The 23,321-nt window shown below is 38.0% G+C and overlaps 1 protein-coding gene and 1 long non-coding RNA gene across 4 annotated transcripts in view; one reads left to right on the top strand and one right to left on the bottom strand.

Annotated features, from left to right (window-relative positions):
- Positions 1-13,051, top strand: part of LOC122642496 (stomatal closure-related actin-binding protein 1-like) — a 51,490-nt gene extending 38,439 nt beyond the window's left edge. For all 3 annotated transcript variants that reach the window (XM_043835992.1, XM_043835990.1, XM_043835991.1), the window contains exons 8-13: positions 1,565-1,751; positions 6,973-7,089; positions 7,985-8,043; positions 9,800-9,934; positions 12,352-12,501; positions 12,760-13,051. In XM_043835992.1, coding sequence (XP_043691927.1) covers positions 1,565-1,751; positions 6,973-7,089; positions 7,985-8,043; positions 9,800-9,934; positions 12,352-12,501; positions 12,760-12,798 — 687 coding nt within the window. In that variant the 3' untranslated portion in view covers positions 12,799-13,051. The remainder of the gene's footprint in view (positions 1-1,564; positions 1,752-6,972; positions 7,090-7,984; positions 8,044-9,799; positions 9,935-12,351; positions 12,502-12,759) is intronic.
- On the bottom strand, positions 12,473-16,321 carry LOC122642497. The gene is made up of 3 exons (XR_006330055.1): positions 16,308-16,321; positions 13,120-13,124; positions 12,473-12,641 (listed from the first exon to the last, which is right to left on the bottom strand). It is a non-coding gene; the product is annotated as an uncharacterized LOC122642497 (long non-coding RNA).
- Between the last annotated feature and the right edge of the window lie 7,000 nt (positions 16,322-23,321).

Below are 23,321 nucleotides of genomic sequence, written 5' to 3'. Positions count from 1 at the left end.
AAAAATAATATGAAAAAGTAGAATAATAGAGCAGCCTTAGGTTCAGATTAAAGTAGATTTGATCATATCAGATGAAAGTAGATCTGATCATAAAACTTGTGGATCAGATCAAATTAAAGTAGATCTGATCATATATTCCAGCTTCAGGATCAGATTAATAGTAATGGTAAAAAAATAAGTCAGATCAAATCAGGGCTACACAAGAAACAAGGTAGAAACCATGCGGAGAGAATTTTTTTATGATATATTGATCCCTTTAACTCGACAGCATCAGATCTTGTACCAGCCCCAACAGATGAAAAATAGCATGCACAGCAGAAGAATCGTCAACCGTAAGGGAAAACAATACATCAGCAGCAGTTAATATCAACAGCAGATCAAGAACATCAGTAGCAACTGTAGGATAGTAACCGTAAATGAAGGACAGCCACACTAGATGAAGAACTATATCAGAAAATATCAACAGCCACAGTAGATGACCAAGAACTCCAGAAACTGCAACCTTGGAGCAAGAAACCTCCAAAAAGTCCAGAAGCAGTTTAATGGTGTTAGTTGATGTTCAGCTTTGGTTTCAAAAGCAATGGATTGAGTCTTCTGGTTTTACCCTTTTGATATGGAGGTGATTAGAGTTCAAGAATCAACAACATAAATTGAAAGTTGAGACTGCAAAACAAGCTGACCTCCCTACCCTGGTTTCGACAACCTTAACATCTTTCTCTCACTTTCTCATCTAAACATGAATATGACAAATTGCTGCAGAAGTAGAGGGTGACATGGAATATGGAATTGATGAAGGTGCAAATTTTGCAGCTACACATCATCGTCCTTGCCACTTCATTTGTCAAGTGAAGCAACTCTCTCTCTCTCTCTCTCGCTCTCGAGATATATATATGTACCTTGCCATGGATACAGCAAGTGCCTTTGCTAGGAGAGTAGAGTAAAAGTGAAATTTGCCATCTTCCCTGTAACTGCCTTAAAGGGGAACAAACTCTCTCTTCTACCTATGCTTTCAAGTCACAACCACAACAAAGCTGGATGCCACCATGTGTAAGAGAAAAAGTACAATGCAGAAATCACTCTTTTTATTTGGTTTTGTTTTTTGCACTTCGCTTCTTGAATAAGTCGAAACATTTATATTTGTGATGCCATTTGCTAGGAATTTTGAAGTGTTTTATACACTTAGGTTTTTGCCTATTGGGTACTGAGACTATTGCGATAAATCCATATTTGTTTTTACGTCTCATGTTTATACCCTTTCCTCTCTGACAATTTTTGTTATTTCTAGTAGTATCAGATATCTTACTAGTGGATCTAGGAGAAGATACCATTCTGTTACTCTTCCTGATATGTCATGATAACATAATTTTCCAATTATGATTATAGTTTCCAGTTCTGTTGATTTTTCTAAGTTAGATTGAATGAGTATGTTGATGATTATTACATACAGATCTGATTGAATCTCCATTAAAATTTTCTCACGTATTACATTATGACAATCAGATACTGTTGCATGCTTCTTTTGTGATTAATTTCTTCCGTTTTTCTTTTTCCGTAACCTTTCCAGCTGGAAATGAGCAAGAGGCTTGAGGAGGGCAGCTCTCATTTATATGTATTGGATGGTTCTGACCCTGACGCCTTAGGTTCATGTTTACGTATCATTCCTGGCATGGATAGAGCTCCAGATCTTTCAAAATGTTCTATTCAATGGAATCGTGTATCCACGGACGGTAGCAGAAAAGAACTTATTACTGGTACTAATAAAGTTAATTATTCCTTCATGTACATGTGAAATTTCTGTGAAATTTGTGACACGAGTTGAATTACTTTATGATTTTTATATATAGTAGTATAATTATTTTATGGTTTATTCATTTTGGTGTATTTTTGGCTGAGTTCTAATGCATTTTTTTTAATTATTCTTTTATTAATTTGACTTTCTTCATTGTCTCAATTTCATGGATCTTCTACTGTTCAGATCCTGTGTTGATGGGAATTTGCCCCTGTTCATCTTTTAAAGAATTATTCTTTCTGTAATTGGAAATCTCAGGAATCAGTGTTTCTGGCATTTAGGTTTATCTCTAGTGCCTAATAAAAATTTAAGTGTTCATAATGATTTATGATTAGTGGTTGTCCCATCAAGTGGCTTTTCCCCAACTAAAATTTTGTATTTTCATTACTATAGTTTCAATCAACCATACTCTTCAAATTCTTGGGTAGCTGATATTCTTTATTTTTGTTTCAGTATCACGTTAACCTTTTTTTGGTTATATTTTTAGATGATCTAAAATCTCTTTATAAAATACTTTAAGTTGAATGCTGTAGACGTATAGATTTCTGGATTCTTCATGCCCATTGCATAGTAGCACTGATGCATAGGCTGATAGCTGTTACCACGATGTGGTAGACAAATGGAAAACATTGGAAATGCCATGGGAAATGGAAGCAACTGCAGGTTGTGGTTGAGAAACGGTGTATTGTTCTCCTTCTCTTGGAAGTATTTCCTGATATCTATGCTATTGCCATGAACAAAGTTGCTTCTGTATTCTGGCAGGGATTAAACAGAATTCAGTGCCTCCAAGTCAGAAGAAATATTAATTCTTGAGAGCTTCAGTAGCTCCTTACCATAGTTGTCAAGGCGTCGCCTAGGCGTCCAGGCGCCTTCTTGGTTCCAAGCTGGAAACATGCCTTGTTTGATGCAAGAAAGACTATCACCTTGGCTGCCTGGGTGTCGCCTTGTGATAGCACGCCCTATATTATATCAGTTTTTTGACACTTCACGTGTTTGAGTTGATTTATGTTTATTGCCTTTTCTTAAATGAATATGCTTATATTATATCCTAGGGTTTGTATATTATATGTTGTTTTTCTCATATTAGGTCATTACCAACAAGGTTTAAAGTATTGGTATCGGGTATCGTATTGGTCGGTCGATTTTAAGAGACGTATTGTATTGTATCGTATTAGAGATACATATCGATCGGTGTAGAAATGCATGAAATTGATTAAAATACACATAGAAATACACTTTTGGACACCAAAAACAATATAAATAAGCAACATATGTCATATGTCATGCATATACATTAAGAATTGTGAATAAGGTATAACCAGACAAGTGCGACACTTTGAAATTGTTATAAAAGATGAGATTTCTTACATGTTGTAATTGTCCATAGCCATAAAGAGTATTGGATGATGCAAAGGATGATGTTGTAGCACTCCTTGATTCATTTTTTAGTCCAAAAGTGTGAAAAACCAAGATTAAATGCAAGATTTTAGTCTCTTGGTTGAGAGTTTTTGTTCATTTTTCTGGTAGAATAGGAGTTGTATCGAGTCTATGAGTGAAAATGGCTTATTAATTCACCAAAAAAGAGTTTTTTTTTTTTATGGAATATATCGGTATGTATCCAGCCGTATCGATCGATACGTATTAAACCACCCATAGAACCCTTTATTGGATGTATCGATATGTATCGGCCGTATTGTATTGTATTGGCCCGTATCAGTTGATACATTTCGATACAATCCGAGATAGGTCATTTAAAAAAAAAAAAAAGAGAGGTCATCGGTATGTATCGATACGATATTGACCGATACCGATACGTACCGATACTTTAAACCATGATTACCAGCATAATTATATCATATTGCATTGATATGAATTCTATGTTGCATATAAGCATAATTATATAAAATTCAAGTGAAAATTTTCGGTGAAATTTCAGTCCATTTCGACACTGTTATTTCGATTTCAGTCGAAATTAAAACCAAGTTTTGAACCATGATCAATTATAATTGCTATATTACATATACTGCACACCTAGGGCACCTATGTGATGCCTAGGCGGGCACCTTGTTACCTAGGCGCCTTTCCAACACCTTTGGTCGCGTAGTTGCCTTGACAACTATGGCAATCACAATTATTGTTTGTGTTAATAGGAAACAGGATTAACAGGTATACTAAAGATAGAAGCGTATGGAGCAGAAATAATTTAGGTCAACTCACTATTGAGTTTCATTTGCAGCTCTGATATGGTCTGTGCAGCTCTCCTTCTCAGTGGGTTTGGTTTGGATGAAAATGTCCCACCAAAGTACAATTCTAAATCTGGAATGCACAGCCAAGGACAGCATCTTCCTCAGCAATCACATCGTTTCTAGAGGCTTCTGCTTGCCAAATTTCTTGATCATCTTTTCAGTGTTAGAGCTGCAGAATCTGTCCCACATCTTCGTTTAGATTGCCATCACACCACCCCTGTGAAATCCTTGTCTTACCTTGTTGAGGATATAGGAATTAACTGGGACATGCCTCTACGTTTTCTGGATTTTATGTGGACCTGGAAAGGAATCACTTTTTTGCGAAGAGGCACTAAGCTGTGGAATATGCTCTTTCCAGCCACATAATGGACATCTGTGGTGAAACAGTAGAGCTTTTGACAACCACAATCTGTTCAGGTAGCTTAAAAGGCAAAAAGGACAGTTTTTGGCCCACCTTTTTGCGCAGAGAATTCTCCCGTTCAGTTCTTCCACAGTCGGGATGCATTAGAGATCTTTTTACTGTATAATTGAAGTTTCACATATGCTTTTTGTGTAGTTCTGAACGTCTGTGGTATAGCAGGCCGCCACTTCCCTCAATTAAATTCCTTTCAAGATTTATCAGTATTTTTGGGTGAGCCATGAAAACTGTGTGGTAAACATTAAAGGTGTAATTTTATATGAACACCAAATAATGTAGGCTGAAATTTTATCTATGGGTATCAACTTGCAAGTCACTATGTTACTTTTCTTATATCCCAATTCCAGAGCACCCCCCCTCCTTCCACAAATAGGTTTAATCTAAGAGTCGGGATGTGTTGTACTCATCTTCCAAACTAGTTCATATCGTCACTAACTAGTGAAACCAAAGCTGAGTGTATGTTAGATCTATGGCCTTCAAGAAATAACTAGTAAGGAAGAAATTAAGGATGAGTGTATGCCTAGACAGGTCATCGAACTGAAAGTGGTGTGGTTTGGGATTTAACCAGTCACACCATGATTTAAAATTGAACTAAAAAATATTAAGAATTTTGGTAATCAAAAAAAGGGGTGTCAAATATCAGCAGCACTAATCAGCGTGGTGGTTGGTGCTTCTCTCTTCTAACAGTTTGTTGTGGATTTAAGTCTCCATAGGCACACCTTAAAATCCAGTTTTTATGATGTTGTTAGACTCACTGTGGATGAAATTAGCCATTCTCTACAGGCTGTAGCTCTGGTTGATGAACCAGAACAAGCAGGACAGCAGAACAGAGATTCTGCCAGCCCTGAGTTGCAGTATTTATAATTATTTATCTCGGATTGAGTCTCCAATGTTGGTATCACCCAAAGGGATCCTGCTGGATCCACAGCTTCAACCTGATTGGATCTCACATGAAGGGGTTCTACCCTTGCAAAGAAACCTGTTCGATAGCTCTGTTTTAGGAATTCTTCTTTTTGAGTGCAGTTTTGTTTCTTTGTTAAAGGGCTTATTTGTCCCTGGTGAGTAGGAGGGTTTAAGGGTATTTTCAGTCAGTATTACTTAAATTAGAAAGCTATTAAACATTGTCTCGACCTGCTGGACAGATTATTCATTATTCTGGCTATTTTCTTCCATTGAAAAGTGTTTTGCAGCAACAGTTTCTGCACTTTACTTCTCCAGCTTTGGCTTATCTATTGGTAATCTATGCAGTTATATTCTCTCAACCTTATTTCTCTATATTATTTTACCTTATTAAAAGAAAAAAGGAATGGATCTGACAGTAATTTTGTTTCTTTGTTGGTTCACAGTACACCAAAATAAAAAGGATTGGTTTGGTTTTTAGTCCTAAGCCGTTCTATGATCGGATCGAACCAAAATTATGCCTGGATCTGGTTAAATCTAGTTCAATTATTCTGGTTGGTTTTGAAATTATGTTTGAAGCTTCAATTTTTCTTCTTGGATTGTACGACTGTGTCAAGTTGTAGCCTGGTCTAACCTATAATTCTCTGCAAGTTGTGACAATTAAGAAATGCAGCCATGAGGACCTCTGCAGATATTCTAACCTGCTCTATATCATGGAACTGTTTGTTTGTTCAGTAAGTAGAACGTTGATGCAGGATGAGAGGTTGCAAATGGATGATGATAAATTCTTAAGGATTGTTGAAGAGATTCCTGAAAAATTGTTCCTGTCTGGCAGGAAAATTATGAGATGATGGATGTAAAATATAAACAGTTTGGAGGTGGGGGTGGGATGTGGGTTCAAACTTCAGGGTGAGAATGTGAGATTGCGTTTGGAACTTGGATTAGGTTGTTGTTGATTGAAGGTCCTGGAATTGCTTACTGGAGGCTGAAAATAGGCCAACAGTGTAAGAGGAATTACCCCTCTTACGGAGAGTGACAATCCAGACACACAAATTAGCAATTTCCTTGTCTCTGATTTTTCATTCATTGTATGTAAAGAATACCGAAAAAAGCATAGAAATCCCAACGGATACTTTTTATGTCAAGTTCCTTTGTCCAATCCTAATGGATTGTTCTGGAAAGCGGAAAAGGAACGAGAGCTAGAGCTACAGTATAGGCATTTTCTTGACACTTAGATAACAGAAATATTATTAAATAGGGTGAGAATGGACAAGGTGGGCTGGGGTATCACAAGCATGTGAGGCTGTGACTTTAAGGAGGCATGTGTGTGTGCGTTTGGTGGGATAACAGAAATATACACTGCTCCAGTGTTAGATTATATTTAGTACCTTGCTAGCTATGTCTTGTACTTGAATCTTTTCATCATCTATCTGTTATTTGTGCATGTCCTAAATCTTGATAGTCAGATCAGTAATCCTTGTTTTACTTTTCACCAATTGCCATAAGTGTTTTCCTATCACCAAGTATTATCGCATGTCAATGCATTTTCCTTTTTGAAGTTTCAATATGTCATGTTAATTTACTTTTATCTATACTGCTCTAACTTTGCACCATATCAGGGGCCACAAAATCGGTTTATGCTCCAGAACCGTTTGATGTTGGGAGAATCTTGCAAGCTGATATAGTTGCAGAGGACCAAAGAGTCACAGTGAGAACCAGTGGTCCCATTGATCATGGTTTGCTCTTGCTCCTAGATATGGAACCAACTTTACTTTTTGTGTTCTTTTCCTTTTTCTCAATCCCAGATAAATCTTGGTCATCGAAGCCTTATTTGGCAGTCCTAAAGGGGGCTGTGTGTTTGCTACTTTGTGCAGTGAATTTCAGCCCCAAAGCACATCACATAAGTCAAAATTAGATCCTCTATTTTGCCTTTTTTAAATAAAATAATCTTGAAATTTGACCGATGATGTTACGAGGGAAAAGTCTAATATATGGTAGTGAGTGTGGACTGCCAAACATATTCATATGTGGCCAATTGAGATGGTTCCCTATCAAATGGTGTGATTAGATCAGCTCATCATCTATATGTGCAGTTGAACTTGTGGAGTTCACCTACCAAGGAAATCTAGGTTGTGGACCTGACACATGCACACAAAAACAAGCATGCGCGGGGGGGGGGGGGGTTGCTGTCAAGAAGCCCTTGTCTTTACATCCATTATATTAATCCATGTGGATGGTTGATCTGACCAAACTGACTAATAAAGGGGGCACCCCTGGATTAGCCATGTCAGCTGTCATGCCCCCCCCCCCCCCAAAAAAAAAAAAAAAAAAACCTGTCAGCACTCCATGTAATGTCTTTTTCCCTTATATTTTGCAAAAAATAAACCACTAATCCAAATTTGGCTTTCTAATTATTTAATTTTTTTTTTGTTATGGATACCTTGCAATGTGCGATCATACTTAAACTTACTAGATGATGGTGTTGTGGGTAGCATGTCTATAGCATTATCTAATTGTCCTATGGCTGCCAAAGAAGTCTTACTTGAGTTGGTACTTTGGATAAATCTTTTAACTCTCACTACTTTTTTTGGATGAAAGAAAGCTTATTGCCTTGTTCTGTAATATTTACAGCTCCAGGATTGGGAAGCTATGTGGAGGCACTTGTTAGGAAGCCTGAGACAGAGTTCAATGTATGTTATTTTTTTTACTCCAACATCCATGTTTTTTTTCCTAATCATACCAAGCAAGAATGATTGATTATATTGATTATTCTAGTTAAAAATTATAATGTTTTCCCATAGTATGTCAAAGGGAAAAAGATTCCATCACTCCCAAACCCGGAAGTAGATCAGCATGCCTTGTGTTTTTTGCCACGTGGAAGGGTGGTCTGAAAATTCTGACCGTTGGATGTTTAGAAAATGATGTGGATTGGTCACATGTCAAATTTCAGATTGAGATTCAGTGTAAACTCTCATACGTAGGCATACCCTTCTGTATATGTCCATGTACCCAACTGTAGTGCCTTGGTAGTCCTTAGTTTTTCAGTATCTTGTTTTGCCACTTGGCAGGTGAATAGAGGACTCGGGGTCTACCTATACACAAAATTTCAGCCCCACTTGAACTGCCACTTGGCAGTCATTGGACAGTGTGCTAGTCTACTTAGGGTGAAGGCATGCCGAAGCCCTGCTCCCTATTTAAAGGATATGTTGTCTGTATATGTGCTTATATGCATGTACTGGAGATCTTCATGTGCACCCAGATAGGTGAAATTTAAGAATTCAACTGTGTCGAAAATTTCAATGTGGCAAACATGGTTAGATATGGGCCAGTCCATGTGGTAGAAAATGCTGCACTCATCTCACTGGTTGAGTTTCAGCTGCATAAGAGTTTGGAAGTGGCTTAATAGTTAGTCCGATGTTTCATGAAAAATTACAGAATTGCTATCTTGTTATAATATAATCAGTGGCATACTTGTATTTCTTGTACATTTGTTCTCACTTTTGGCCATCTCACCTACTTTTATGAGACTGTAATTTTACCTTGTGGGATGGTGACACGTCCTCTACCTCTTCTGCCAACTTGGCATTTTGTTTTTGTGGAACACAATTGAATTGAAGTTTTATTAATTATAAAAGAACAAAGATAAAAATGCCTTTCTGCTAGAAGAGAGAGGCTTAAATGGGTACAACTGGAAGGCTTTATAAATTTATTTACAACTAATACCAAATTTTGAGGCCCCATGTTCTAACAAGTGTGCATCAAGAACAGAAGTTCTTGAGTTTGAAATAACTCAAAGGAGGAAAATCTAGCAGCAATGTTTCTGATATAAAAATAACTGCTGCAACATGGAAGAATTCAACTTTGGTCAATTCACCTTAGAGATGAATGCTAACAAGTCCCATATATGCTAGAAGAGAGAGGCTTAAATGGGTACAACTGGAAAGGTTTTATAAATTTATTTACAAATAATACCAAATTTTGAGGCCCCATGTTCTAACAAGTGTGCATCAAGAACAGAAGTTCTTGAGTTTGAAATAACTCAAAGGAGGAAAATCTAGCAGCAATGTTTCTGATATAAAAATAACTGCTGCAACATGGAAGAATTCAATTTTGGTCAATTCACCTTAGAGATGAATGCTAACAAGTCCCATATATGTTATTATTTTCAGCCATAATTATGTTTCCTTGTGTTACCATTTCCTTTCGTAGGCAAGCCTCTTTCTCTCTTCTTGGGGTTGGAGGCACATGCAGGAGTGGTTAATTCTTTTAGAATATCTTAGGGAGGCACATGCAGGAGCGGTTTGTTCTTATAGAATATCTTATGGATGTGAAAAAAACTGTTCTCTCAGTACTCTAACTATGCTTTGTACTGCATCAATCACTCTGCACATAGTTTCTATGGCTTATTTACCATTTATACTTCTGATGTTTGGCATGTTGCTTCAGGTTGTTGTTACCCAAGTGAATGGAAAGGATCATCCACCTCATTGTGTTCACGTATTTCATGTGGCGAGGATGAGAATCAAGCTTTGTAAAGGAAGGATTACAAAGGCTAAGGAGAATTACTCCACTTCGATGCAGGTAACTATTAGGATGTGAATCTTTGTCTTCAATTATAGGTATGTAGGGAGTAGGAACAGGGAATGAGTATTGATCAGTTTATATCTCTAACGCTCAAGTCCTTGGTGTGAAGTGTTTCATTGGATACTCTTGCTCAAAGAGTTTTGTCTTTCGGTTGAAACAGTATCACCACTAATTGTGAGGTAGTCAAGGAATTATTCTCCCAAAATTTTATTTCCTTCTCAACGTGAGATTCGTTGGCATTGGCAATCAAGGGTCTAAGGATTGGCTGGATTAGATCACCCTTGGCATCAGCTAGGCCTATCCAGCTAAATTTAGACAAGGATCATGTAAGGATGAGCTGGTCCAGATTGATCTGTATCAGGATTGGTATCACTTGATCCTTGTTGGCAAATAGTGGAAAACTTGTGAAAAACTCATATGGAGTTGCAGATCTGGAGCACCACTTGTGTCCCTGTATGTAGCCAGATCAGGACCTAACCTCAGTAATTGCTTGGCTGGCTGGACCAACAATCATCCTAATCGGATGACTGCAACTGTGGCTGTTACTGCGATTTAAAAAAGATTTGTTAGAGCTTCAACGTTAATCTAGATGCTAAAAATTATCTGAACATTCTATTTCTGGCCTTGGAAATCTCTTATGTACAGCCAATTCAATGTTGGTCATAATTCATTATACATTAGACATGCTCTGATGTGTTGTCCCATACCAGTGTAGAAGTCCTGTTGCTCCAATTCTGAGATGCCTCCTTTTATCTGTCCTTGTTAATGTAGTCCAAGATAGGTGAGAGACCTACTAGGAGCCAGGTAGATCAGACCCTCACAAAGGTGCTGGCCGATTGGGCAGAATTGAGAGTTTTAGGTCAAAACTAGGGTTAGGTTTTGGACAATGGGTTTGGGGTTTATTGGATAAAACTGTGCAGGTCTATAGGAGTCTAATGAGGTAAGATTTGTTGGTTTGAGTGAAGATTTGAATTTTAGGAAATTAGGGTTTCGGGTTTTAGGAATGAAGGGGATGATGAGATCTAGGGTTTAGAGGGGGAATTAGGTCAAGGGGTGCTGGTCAAGTGTTACTGGTATGGAGAGGATGATTCGGTTGAAGTTTGGTGTGATTTGGATGGTTGAATAGGGCTGGACAGAATTTAGGGGTTTTTAGGTTTCATAGAGATGAAGGGGAATTAGGATTTATGGACAGTAGATGAAGCTAGGGTGTAGGGGATCCATTGGGGAGTGTAGGTCTAGGTTAGAGGATGAGAAGGAGAAGGGTTATTTGCAGAATTCAGTAAATAGCTTACTTGTAATAGAAGAATTCAATGGCAACATCTAAACAATCCAGAGAAGGTCCTCCCGATCTTCACGATTCAAGGAGTCGTAGGAGATCCACCTATCCTTTCCACCTTGATAATCCCACAAGGATGCAAGCACTCACAGAGGAGCAGAAACAGCAGCACAATGGCAGCAAGCAGCAGAGCCGAAAACGAAATTTTTTAAAAGTAGAATGGTGGGGGAGCCTCCCACGAATTGTATTATTTATAATCAAAAGGGCCAAAGGCCTTACACTTATTTAGACCTGGATTTGGAATCCCAGATCTGATTCCTATTACAAAAACAAGTCCAGCCCTCTTAAAATCGTGGAGGGGGAACAAAACATAGTTTTAAAACAATTACTTAAAGATGCTCTACGAGCCAATAGGAATAAAACAAAACTAGCCAAAAGAAAAGAGTCACTTAAATTGGACCATTGGTTGGACCGGTTCAATTTAAGAGCTAAAAAAAAACTAAGTATAGAAATAAAATCTAAGGCTCCAACAATCAGTCCCTTAGGGCTGTTTCTTCTTCTTGTGCTTGGACCTGCATCACTTGTGCTGTGAAACTAAATCTTTTGTTTCCTCTGATTTTAATGAGTATGAGGCATTTCTGCTTGCTTACCTAATTACAGTATATGAACCAGATTTTGTTGGCTGGCTGCAAAGTAGATTTAACTGTGACACATGCTGCTTGTGTTGAGGGTGGGCCTTGGTGCAATGGTAAAGGTTGCTCCATTGTGATCAAATGGTCACAGGTTTGAGTCTGGAAACAGCCCCTTTGCGAAAGCATGGGTAAGGCTGCGTACATTATGACCCTCCCCAGACCCCACAATGGTGCGAGCCTCGTGCCCTGAGTACGCCCTTTACATGCTGCTTGTGTTGGAACAATGGCGACCCTGGCAATTGAAATGCAGAAGGCATATTGGTTAAAATTTATCTTAAAACCTTGTTTAATATATTTATGCATAATTGTGTTCACATGCTAGTAAAGACCTTTTTTTTGGGGGGGTAAGAGGTGAAGACTCTAAACTAACCAGTCCAAGAGTCCAACTCATCTAGTTTGATATCCAGTTCATTTCTGAAGATTCTCACATTTCTTTGTCTTCCCAGCTATGTGGGGTCAGAGGGGGTGGTAATGCTGCTGCTCAGGCACTGTTCTGGCAAGCAAAGAAGGGTCTTTCCTTTGTATTAGCCTTCGAATCAGATCGAGAAAGGAATGCAGCCATTATGCTAGCCAGGAGATTTGCTTTTGACTGTAATGTAAGTTTCAGTTGGTTTCAATCTTTGTTACCAAGGCTCAGTTGGTTACCAGGTAGGAGCCCATAAAAAGAAAAATTTTAAGTAAAATCTCCATCAAAAAGTGAGATTTTATTTTTAAATTTATCTGAACTTTTTTTTTTCTTGGATACTTACTTTGCCTGGAAACAAACAGAGCCTTAGGACTCCCTCCCTCCCTCTCTCCCCTCCATGTTTGTTTAACTACATAAAGTTTGAAATCCAAATGCTTGAAAATGTCAGATCATGCTCGCTGGGCCAGATGATCGATCTTCTCTATGAACCAAACAGGCTTGATTGGTTTCTCTCACCACATAGTGTAAGTATATTGAGGTTTCTGGAATGTGTATTTGTATGTTTGTAACAGAAAGAAAAAAAAAAAAAAGGTACAAAAAAAGAAATTGGCTTTGTATTATTGTATACTGGGCTTCCACAATTCTGTTTGCATCCAACGTTAAGGCATCCTTTTTATTTGCCTTATTTGGCTTGTAAGAAATTTTCCCACTTATATTTAAAATTGTTCATTTGCTGCTTGTATACTCTATTCAGTCTGCCATTTGTATATATGCTGTGTAGTATTTTCTTGAACAGTTTATTTTGAACCTCGTCTGTAATATAGACAACCATCGTTGCGTCACTGGGTCCTTGCAGTAGTATAGTCTGGATTAGGGCCTTTAGGGGCAGTTGGGATTTAAGCCGAGGTTTTCTTGGTTTTTATTTTTAATTCATTCAATAAAAAGTCATAGTACATGTAAGGAAAAACATGGTTGCAGGGATTGGAATAAAAGAAACACAAGAGAAAGCTCAAGAAACTAAGATAAGGTATATAAAATTTTTATTGGGAAGGAAATATGGAATTGAAAATGTATCCCAAATCGTCATCTCATTGTGTGCATTATAGAATCACAGGAGACAGAATGGCATGTCATCTCTTATCTGTAAGAATAAGGGCTTTCTTTCATGAGAAAAATTACAACATTAAAGAATGAAAAAAAATTTCATTCTCTTCTCTATATGTGTGTGTGTGTGTGTGTTTCTCTTGATCTCCTTTACTTATGCAATATATGTAATAGAGATTTATAATTCTCTACCAAATTCGTCATCAAAGATCAAGTTCTACCAGGCAAGAAGACGCGATGGATGCTACCTATGGAGAGTGGCATGAGGCAAACAGGGCATCTCCTATGCATCCATATAGCTCTCATGATGCATTCCTTGCAAAAAAGATGCCCGCATAGAGTTGATGTCTCTACGTTCATCGGCCCTAAGCAGATCATGCACTTCAGTTTATCTCTTCTTCCTTCTCAACTGGAAATCCCCTACTGATTGATGTATCTCCATGACCTTGATTGCTACTGCCAGGTTGGTTGTGTGATGCCAGATATGCAACAAAATAAATCAAATGATCTACTAATGTATAGGAATTTGAATTTTATAGATTAATCCAATTGAGAATACTACATATTTCTAGTAATTGAAACTCAGGTCAAGAACTTTTTTCTCAAAAAAGAAAAGGAGAACATTTGTTTTAAATAGCAATATAATTTTCTACTTTTAGATGTAAAATGTTTAATTTCAATAGTATACGGAAAGAAGGAATTGGGTTGGTTAGAATAAAACTGCTAACTAAAACTAGCTAACAAAGTAGTAAAATCTGCCTAGAAATACCATTTTTCAAATAATCAAGCCAAGGCTTGTATGTACATTCTTAGTAACAAATTAACAATGTGCAGTACTTAGATGAAAAGTGGCTAGTATTAGATAAACTTTAATATACTGTTCAAAATACTATTGCCATTAATAGTGCTATATTCTTTTTCTTTCCTCAATTTAATAAAGGTTGGCTTACATTTCATATAAAATGAAAAAGTATAGATTGCCTATTTAAGGAGGATGGGCCTTGGTACAATGTTAAAGGTTGCTCCATTGTGACCAAAGTGATCACGAGTTCGAGTTTAGAAACAGCCTCTTTATGAAAGCAGGGGTAAGGCTACGTACACAATGACCCTCCAAGATCTCACAGTGGTGGGAGCCTCGTGCACGGGATTTGCCCTTTTTATAGATTCTCTATTTAAAAGAAACCTCTATAGTATATAGTGGATGGAAAATTATGTTTTGTCAAGATAGTAAAAGAGAATTTTATGTAACACAATGAACAATAAAAAAAACCACCATTAAGATTTGTAGTAGTGCTAGCTTATGGAACACTTCAACAAATATTGAAAATTAAAAGATGCAACCCTTCAGTAAGAGGGTGCCAAATCCAATTATGCACCTCTAGATCCATTCTGGAGCTCTCGATCTTCTTTTCTTAGTTGTCCCATTGTACTTGAAGACATTACACAAACAAGAGGAAAACATAAAAACTTATATTGACATATGGAATTGTAGGATTTTAGGTTTTAAATCATAATTTACCTGATGTATCAGCTTGGGAATCTTTGCAAGCCTTGATCCAGAATTGAGCTCGTCTCCAGGGAGCCAGCATGCCCAGGGTATTGCCAGTCGTTGGGCTATGCCGCACACATCCCTAGGCATGCGCCAAGATGTGTGCGGCACAGCTCGACCGCGGGATGCGCCCTGGCAGCACCCTGGGCGCTGGGCTCCCTAGAGACGATCCTGATCCCTTGATCCATCCTCTATGTCATCACTTATTATGATGTCCTTGTTGTATTTGCAAATCTCTCTATTCGACATTCTTTGCAAATAGTGCTGCATCATTTGGATATGAAAATTGATTTCGATTAAATTATCCTGATGTAAATCCAATTCAGAATTTTGGTGATACTACATAGAATATTTATAATATTGGAAAAGTTGGCTCAAATATTTTGTATAAAATAAGGGAAAAGGCTAGGAAAGCCACCAGTCTGCCCTAGCCTGTGTCTATCTTTCTCCCCCTCCCTTTGGAAATGACTCCTGACTTCCTTCATCCTGTGCTACAATTAGTGCATGCCATTGGCGTTCAACACGTGAGTGGTGTGCCCAACCCTCACTCATAAAATATAATTTGAATTTTTTTTAAAGGCTCAAAATTACTATAAAATTTCAACAAAAAAAATATTAAATTTTTTTTGTAAATCTTCATAATCTTTGTTTTCTATCACCTGAAAATCAAAACTTTATTTAAAATTATGCATCCAAAAGGTGGAGTTATATAGGTGGAAAACCAAGGTTTAATTGGAATATTACTCATAACAATTTGAATTGGATTTTGTACCAGTTGAGCAGTCTTAAATAAACATAAGGGTTGGTGTTCTTTGTGGGGAAGCGTGACACATGCACGTGCACGGGGTCAATGAGAGCATACACATTGGCATCATGGGGGCAGGATGGTCATTTTGCCCCATGTGTTTGGGCATGGGTGGTGCACTTCCCCACAAAGAACCTTCTTCCTAAAGAGAAATTACAAATGGAGATGGAGTTACTTAACCTAAAGAGGGCTTTGGTGTAGGATGGGAAAATACTTGTTATTAGTACTAGCACATAAAAAGAGAAGATAAGGTAAGTGTTATATTTGTTTCAGACTGTCATACCGACCTAATTTGATAATTGTATCATGGGTTAGCTATTTTGAGAGGTGAGTCTATATTTTAGGGTCTAAGGTTTTGTGTGATGTGCTCTTAATGTTTTCTCTTTCTCTATTTTTGGTTAATAAAATTTGGGAATCCTGGAGTTCCAAAGTTAAAAAAAAAAAAACTAATTTTCTTAGGGAAAAAGATTGTTACACTACCTTTGTATAGATTCTTTTATACTCTTCTCACATAATAAATAGTGAGACGTAGATTGACTTTTCTCTCTCTCTTATTCTAACCATGTGGACCCCATGTGGACCCCATATAATGATACCATTTTTCAAACCCTCATTGGTTGTAGTGTGTAGATTCCTTCAAACACTGTCCTTGTAAGAAACCATCTCCCTTTTCTATTATTAAACAAAAACTATTATGCTAGTTATAGTTATTCATCATTTTTAGCTAAAAGTAGACAAAAGAAGGACCATTTCAAAAAACGAAAAAGAAAATATATTCATGCATGATATGAAAAACTAGTCGAATAGACTAGTTTATATATGCAAACAACTGTTGGCTTAGTTGGTCAGTGGCATGCCAGTTGAGTGCATTGCTCCCCAGGAGGTCATGGGATCGACTTCTCCTAGTTGCATATTTGGGCAAACATGGCCCCTCTCTCGATAGTTGTAGCTAAAACCCCAAAGGGCCTATAGGTAGGATAGGACCAAATTAAAGAGACTAGTTTATATGAAAATAAGCAATACCTCTTGTAACAAAGGAGTTCGGATCAGCTCCACATAAGGTGATAAATGGACACATGTCCAAACAGATACCGGTAACCTTTTATCCCAAACTATTGTTTTTTTTATTTATTTATTAATAAAATAAAAATGGTGGGACCTACATCATCGTCTTTCCACCCAACTATCGACGGATAAAAAGGGCAATGGTATTTCCAGCGGTAAACCATCTTCCTCCAGCACCCGTCACCGGACACATAGAGAAGCTAGAGATTGTTCGATCAAGAGAGGTCTTTCTCTCGCACTGTTCCAATCGTCTTGTTGAACAATGGGGATTTTGATTTCTCAGAGGAGAAGGAGGGTTAAAGACTTTGAATATGGATATCGAGAGAAAAGATAGGATTAATGCCAACTCAACCGCCATGTTTGTTTCCATTGAGCTATCACAGAGTCCATTCTTAATACCAAAATTATGAGATTTTGATCAAGTCCAAAACTAAAAGGAATCTAAAAAGGGAAAAAAAAAAGGCAGAAACAAAATTACAAAATAGTGAAGAAGAAGAAGAAGAGCAGGTGTTGGTAAAAACTTGCCGTGTATGATCCCCAAATTCAACAGAATTCACAAACCTAGCTCAGGTGTTGATGATTCTGATATAGAACCACCAATGGATTCTCCTTTATAGCTTTACTTCAACCTCACCGTGCCCTTAGGCCCCTTTATGTTTTTAAGTTCCTTGCCTTCTCTTTGATAAGCTCTCCCTCATCGTTTCCATACTCAGAACCCAAGATTCGCTCTTTCCCGTTCCTATTACTTCTTTGAAATCTCTCTTTCTGCTACTCTTCTTCCTCATAATCGAATCTTTGGGAAACTGGTTTTTTATTCATCGATAGAGCCCAATTGAGAAGCAACAAAAGAAATTGCAGGACTGATTGAATGCATAAGCAGAGCCCAAGCTCTTGCCTGATGGAGCGGAGTCCTCATTCTGCAATAGAAACATTGATTTCTGTTTTTATTTTTCTGCTATTCTTTCCTTTATTTGTTTCTCTGATTGTTTTCGTTTCAAATGTCAATGATATTTTCTGTTTTATTGGTTAACAGAGGCAGTGGAGTAATAAAGGCGGGTGATAGCGCTGGAGGAAGATAGGTTCTCGCAGGTAATTTCTCTGCCGATACTTGATAGGAAAAGAAGATATCGAACCACTACTTTAGGTTACTTTAAAAGACAAAAAACTAAAAACACAAAGAATAATAGCTTGGAATAAAAGGTTACCGGTTTCTGCTTGGACATGTGTCAGATTACTACCATATGTGGAGAGCAAGTACTCTCCACATATGTGGAGCTGATCCGGACTCGTAACAAAGACACCAAAACTCAAAAGTGAATGGAAGTCTATATTCAAGATTCAACAATATTTACCTCATAGAACTTGGATCGACAACGAGCAAACATTTCAAATCTAATAATCAGCATATGTACAAACACACAAGATATGCTCAAGATGTGAAAACTTTACTCACATTAGAAGTTTGAATATTTTGTATGAGTGTGGTTTGAAGACACCTTTATATGCAGTTCTGGAATCCTTCCCATTTATGACACGATATCAAATGGCGTGGTGTGTTTAATGACCCAATAAGGAAGAGGACAATATAAGATTACATATTTCATCAAAAAATCTATGTAGGAAAAATTATCAAATCTCTGATATAATAAACAAATTAGGCGCACATTAGATACAAAGAATGAACAGATCACAATAGTCGCTTTGACACATGTTTTTATGCATAGATACATACATGCCTTGCACTTTTCTTCTCAAAACACCCAATAGTTGTTATAAGATGCCCTAGAATCCTTCACATTCAATGAAAAATCTGAACCATTATGGCATGTTTGATGGTATAGCGAGGAAAGTAGACTAGAGGGGGACCATGTTTAATAAAAGTAAAAAATTAAACTTAAGGCATGAGAATCAAATTACTAAGATTTTCTACCTAGAAGAAAAAGAAAAAGCATATCATGAGTTTTAATAAAGTATTACAAGATTAATATTCAGGCATACTTGGACCAAACAAGACAAAAAAAATGGCTCAATTTTCCACCACCTTCGGTATACCATCAGTAAAGAAAGATAACCAAACAGGATATAAAAACACTATTTAGGAAAATCTAAATGTTGGACGTCCAAAAAATTTTCATTGCACCTCAGGAGTACGCAAAGTAGTAAAATATAAAAAGTATTAGGATATATTAATGTATTGCACCTGTTGCTTTTAGCAAACTGATACACCTCATTGCCACACATCTTTTGAATAAATTCATATAATTAATGCATCATTTTTTTCATGGAAGCTCTAAACAGCCCATGACCTGATCATTGCTTTTAGAGACAATTACAATTCGCAAACACATCCGCTACATAGTTTTGTTATTGAATAATTCCATATTGATTAAGTTTGGGACCATGAAAAACATCATGCATATACTAATTGAGCCACGATTATGAGTTCAAATCTCCTTCGGGCCTACCTATTAAAAAAAAAAGCTTTTTGATTGGATATCTCAATTTAGTATCAGAGCCAACACACACCCCCACGATCATGAGTTCAAATCTCCTTGGGGCCTACTTATAGAAAAAAAAAACTTTTTAATTAGATATCTCAATTTAATATCGGAGCCAACATACACACATATATTATTTACTTTATGGACCACCAACAATATCTTGATATTATATCCATGTGTACAATCTAGTTGTCAGAGACTATAGATGCTACGTGTATGATCCTTCATAATGGGCTACAAAAGAGGATGAGTTTGGGAACAAGCATACATCAAATAACTTTAGGATCTTGGATGATTTGATATACTAGTTAGATTTTTTCACCTAATAACTTAAGCTTCTTCCTCTACCATTGCCAACACTGCCATGAAGAATCACCATTCCTTATTGATTTCTCAACAAATACCATAGTGTTAGATTCAATAATAGCATCAAAGTAGTCAATCTCTTGACAATGCATAGACTAGAATCCTCAACTCAATAATTAAATTACTACGATTTAAAACTCATTGTCTAAAGGAGGCAAACACAATATAAATATGTTTTGACTTTTAGGTCGACTGTATTAACTTTATAAATAGGTTATGCACCATGGCTACTACAAGTTACACATATCTTCACCAGTTTTCATTAACATTTATGCAAATGCATCTTCCTCTCATCCCATCTACATCTTTCTAATCCAAATGCCTTCCTTCTTTCAAAAGTTTTATCTCAGTGAGTCCTCCTAGCCATCACTGTCAGAGTTTAAGTTTTCAGTACCTTGCAGAGCTCCCTCTTTTGAGTCAACGATTAGTAGGCGGTCAGTCTACAGAAGAAGAATAAGTAATAAATTCATCAGTAAATAAAAATATAGCTAAGGAACAACAATAGGAGCCAGGGAGGAAGAAAAAATTGACTATGTGGAGAGAGAGAGAGAGAGAATACTGAGTTTAATTTCCAACTTCAACAACCTAGAATACAGTGAGGTGTTCTTCACAGTATTCGCTGTCCACTTGAAGGGACCTTTAGCTCAGCCGAAACAAGAGAGAGGTTGGGTTTGTTCATGGTTGGAGGCGAGAGAGATGGGGAGATGATTTTGAGGAAGATGGGTTGCTCGATTACCATTTAGCCCTTTACAAATAAATCTTGTTAAAGTTATTGGTTTTATTCAATTGTTGCTCAATTCCAGCAACGAATGTGATCTTGCTTAACTATCCCCTAAATTTATTTCTAATCGAGTTCCTTACTGTAGTTTTGGGAAGGTAATTGATGTCTTATTATGTTTGGATAAATAACAGATTCTTATTATATTAATAATTGCCCTATATAAAAAATGGGCAAGAGAACGCTAATCAGTTGTGTATCCCCTACACCTGTGCGATAGCCAATGAAAGTGAACACAAAGGCATTGGTTTGGATGCGATTTTCAATTTCCTTGGGTGCTGAACAGTCTTTACGTTTACAAAGGTATTGATTTGTGTCTAGGTGCAGAACCACACTAATCGTGATTGGTTAGTGTTCTTTTTCCCATAAAAAAAATACCTAATTACATAGATAAGGTTTATTGGTTCACGAACCCTAATCAAGTCCTCGTACGAGGACCTTAGCAAAGCTCCTTGTACGTTGGATGATTGTCGCATGTTTTTCTTTACATATAACTTTTTCCTCCCATAGCGATTGTTATCTTTTCTTTTTTAAATATCCACAAAATGAAGTGGGACCCACCTACCATTCTTCATTATCTCTTGTTTGTTTTATCTGTATCCTCTCAAGTGTGGTGCATTGGACATGGACAGTGCACCACACTTAAGAAGCCAACTATCCACCCAACGAGAGGATAAAAAGACATCGATGCCCATGTTTGTATGGTTGGATTCTTAAGTGTGGTGCATTGCCCACTGCATCACACTTGAGACAATGAAAATTCTTTTCAACCATAGTTTTAAAAATCAGGAATCGGTCGATTCGTATTGAAATCTACCGTGATCGATCCTAATTTCGACCGGTCCGATACGATAGATTCACACTCAAAACCCCATAAATTTTCCTATTTTTAGATATGTGGATCGATTCTACAGTTCTTAAAAATCGATTCCGATCCAGATCGTAATCTTTACTATACGATTCCGCATTTTAAAACCCAGTCTTGACCAGACTCTTCTTCTTCAACTTGTTCCACTCCAAACTTAAATTGCTTCACCGCCCCACCCTCTGCAACCTTGACCCATCGCTCCACTCTCTGCACTTCCTCCTAAAAAGAACAACATGGATCTTGATAATATACTGTAATTTATCTCCCAAAGTACTCTCCTGTCTAAGGTTTTAGACTTTCACAAATTTTGCTAGATAGTAGTTGTAGAAGTGATTGGAGTCTCGGTTCAAGTCATGCATTCACATTGACATTTTTTTTTAGGGTATGATATTGAAAGAAAATGAGAGAATATAATTGCTGAATGTGGGAAGAATCAGATTTACATGGATGGGTGGAACCTGAAACCACCAAACCTGAGATACAAACAAATCAAGAACACCCAAACTTGCTTTCGATAATCCCTGACGAAAAGACTCATTGAAATATATCATCCGAGTCTACAATACGGAAGCCGAAAGGGAATAGATAAACCCAAATAGAACTTGGAGGACTGCCAATGACATGAACAAATCACAATATTATATCACATATACCTTCTTCAAGACTTGACTATACACATTCGTGTTATATATAACTGCAACGTGGATAGGAATTTGCAACATAACTGTTGCGTGTGAAAACCTTCGTCGCCCGGTTCACCTACGGATGAGCCTGCAAAAAATCGAGTGAGCGCAAGAGAGCCGGTGTGGCTCCGACCTAGGAATCTCCGACGCTCAAGTCAGGTCTCCAGTGCAACAACGTAACAGCTTAGTAAAAGTGAGATGAGCGTTTGAGCTCCATACCTGAGTATTTATAGAGTGAGGTGAGGCGGTTGGGAGAGTCCTAGTAGGAGTTCTTCTCTTGGAAGGCTCTCTCACGTAGAGCGAAGTGGAGAGTTATTTTCGGGGTCGGACTCTTATTAAGGTAAGAGCCCTAATGGGAGTGTGATTCGGTATCGTGATAGGATTGTGGCTCGATCCTTAACCCGCGATTCTCGGATTGTACTGACGTGGCTCCGCGATTCCTGGTGAGCCATTACAAAGGCTTTTGTGGAGGGCTCAGCCTCAGTGGTCGGCCTCAGAAGTCGGCCTCGGAGCTCAGCCTCAGAGTTCTGTCTTGGTCTCGGTTGACTGGCGTGAGGTCGGCTCGGGGTTGATGGCTGATTTGGGAGTGCTTTGCGGGCTGAGCCGTGGTGTTCAGCTTGGCCGTGTGATCTCTCGGGGACCGGGTCGGCCCGACTTCTCTTGATTCAGGTCGGTCCTCGGATTGACCTCGGCTCGGCCAGGTGGCAGCATCTGATTGGTGAGGTGATTCTATGCCTTATCAATAACCACACTTTTTATTTACCATTTTATTGAAAAACTGATCACAAAGGGGGAGGGGCATGTGGGCCATACAGAGAAGGAGAGAGGAGATCGAGGTTGTGGTGGGGAGGGGTTGTCGTGTTGAAGTGGTGGAGGCGATGGACAGGGACAGAGATGGTGGGGAAGGGGCCAAGGGGGTGGGGAGGAGGCTGCGGAGAGGGTTTTGTTGAGAGGAGGAAGAGAGGGTGGGGCGGTGGGTTGCATGGCGGTGGGTTGCATGGGCACCGATAAAAAAGAAGAGAAAGAAGTGGGGGAATCTGGATCAGCTACCCACATGGGGATTGGTGGGGACAGATCTGAACCCTCCATGGGGGTGTGGGATCCGCTTCCCCCACCCGATGTGGGTAGCAGATCTGAACTCGAAGTGGGACCCATAAATAAAAAAAGACTGATAAAAACAAAAATTAGAAATCATTAGAATGGGTAGTCGGTTTCTCAGAGAATACACCTCATCCAACGAACGTACAAAGGAGCTTTGCTAACTTCACTCCTTCACTCCTTCACTCCTTGT

The sequence above is a fragment of the Telopea speciosissima genome, chromosome 10 (genome assembly GCF_018873765.1).
Source record: "Telopea speciosissima isolate NSW1024214 ecotype Mountain lineage chromosome 10, Tspe_v1, whole genome shotgun sequence".
NCBI lineage: Eukaryota > Viridiplantae > Streptophyta > Magnoliopsida > Proteales > Proteaceae > Telopea > Telopea speciosissima.
Note: the sequence above shows the minus strand (reverse complement) of the source record. Positions and strands in the feature narration are given on the sequence as shown.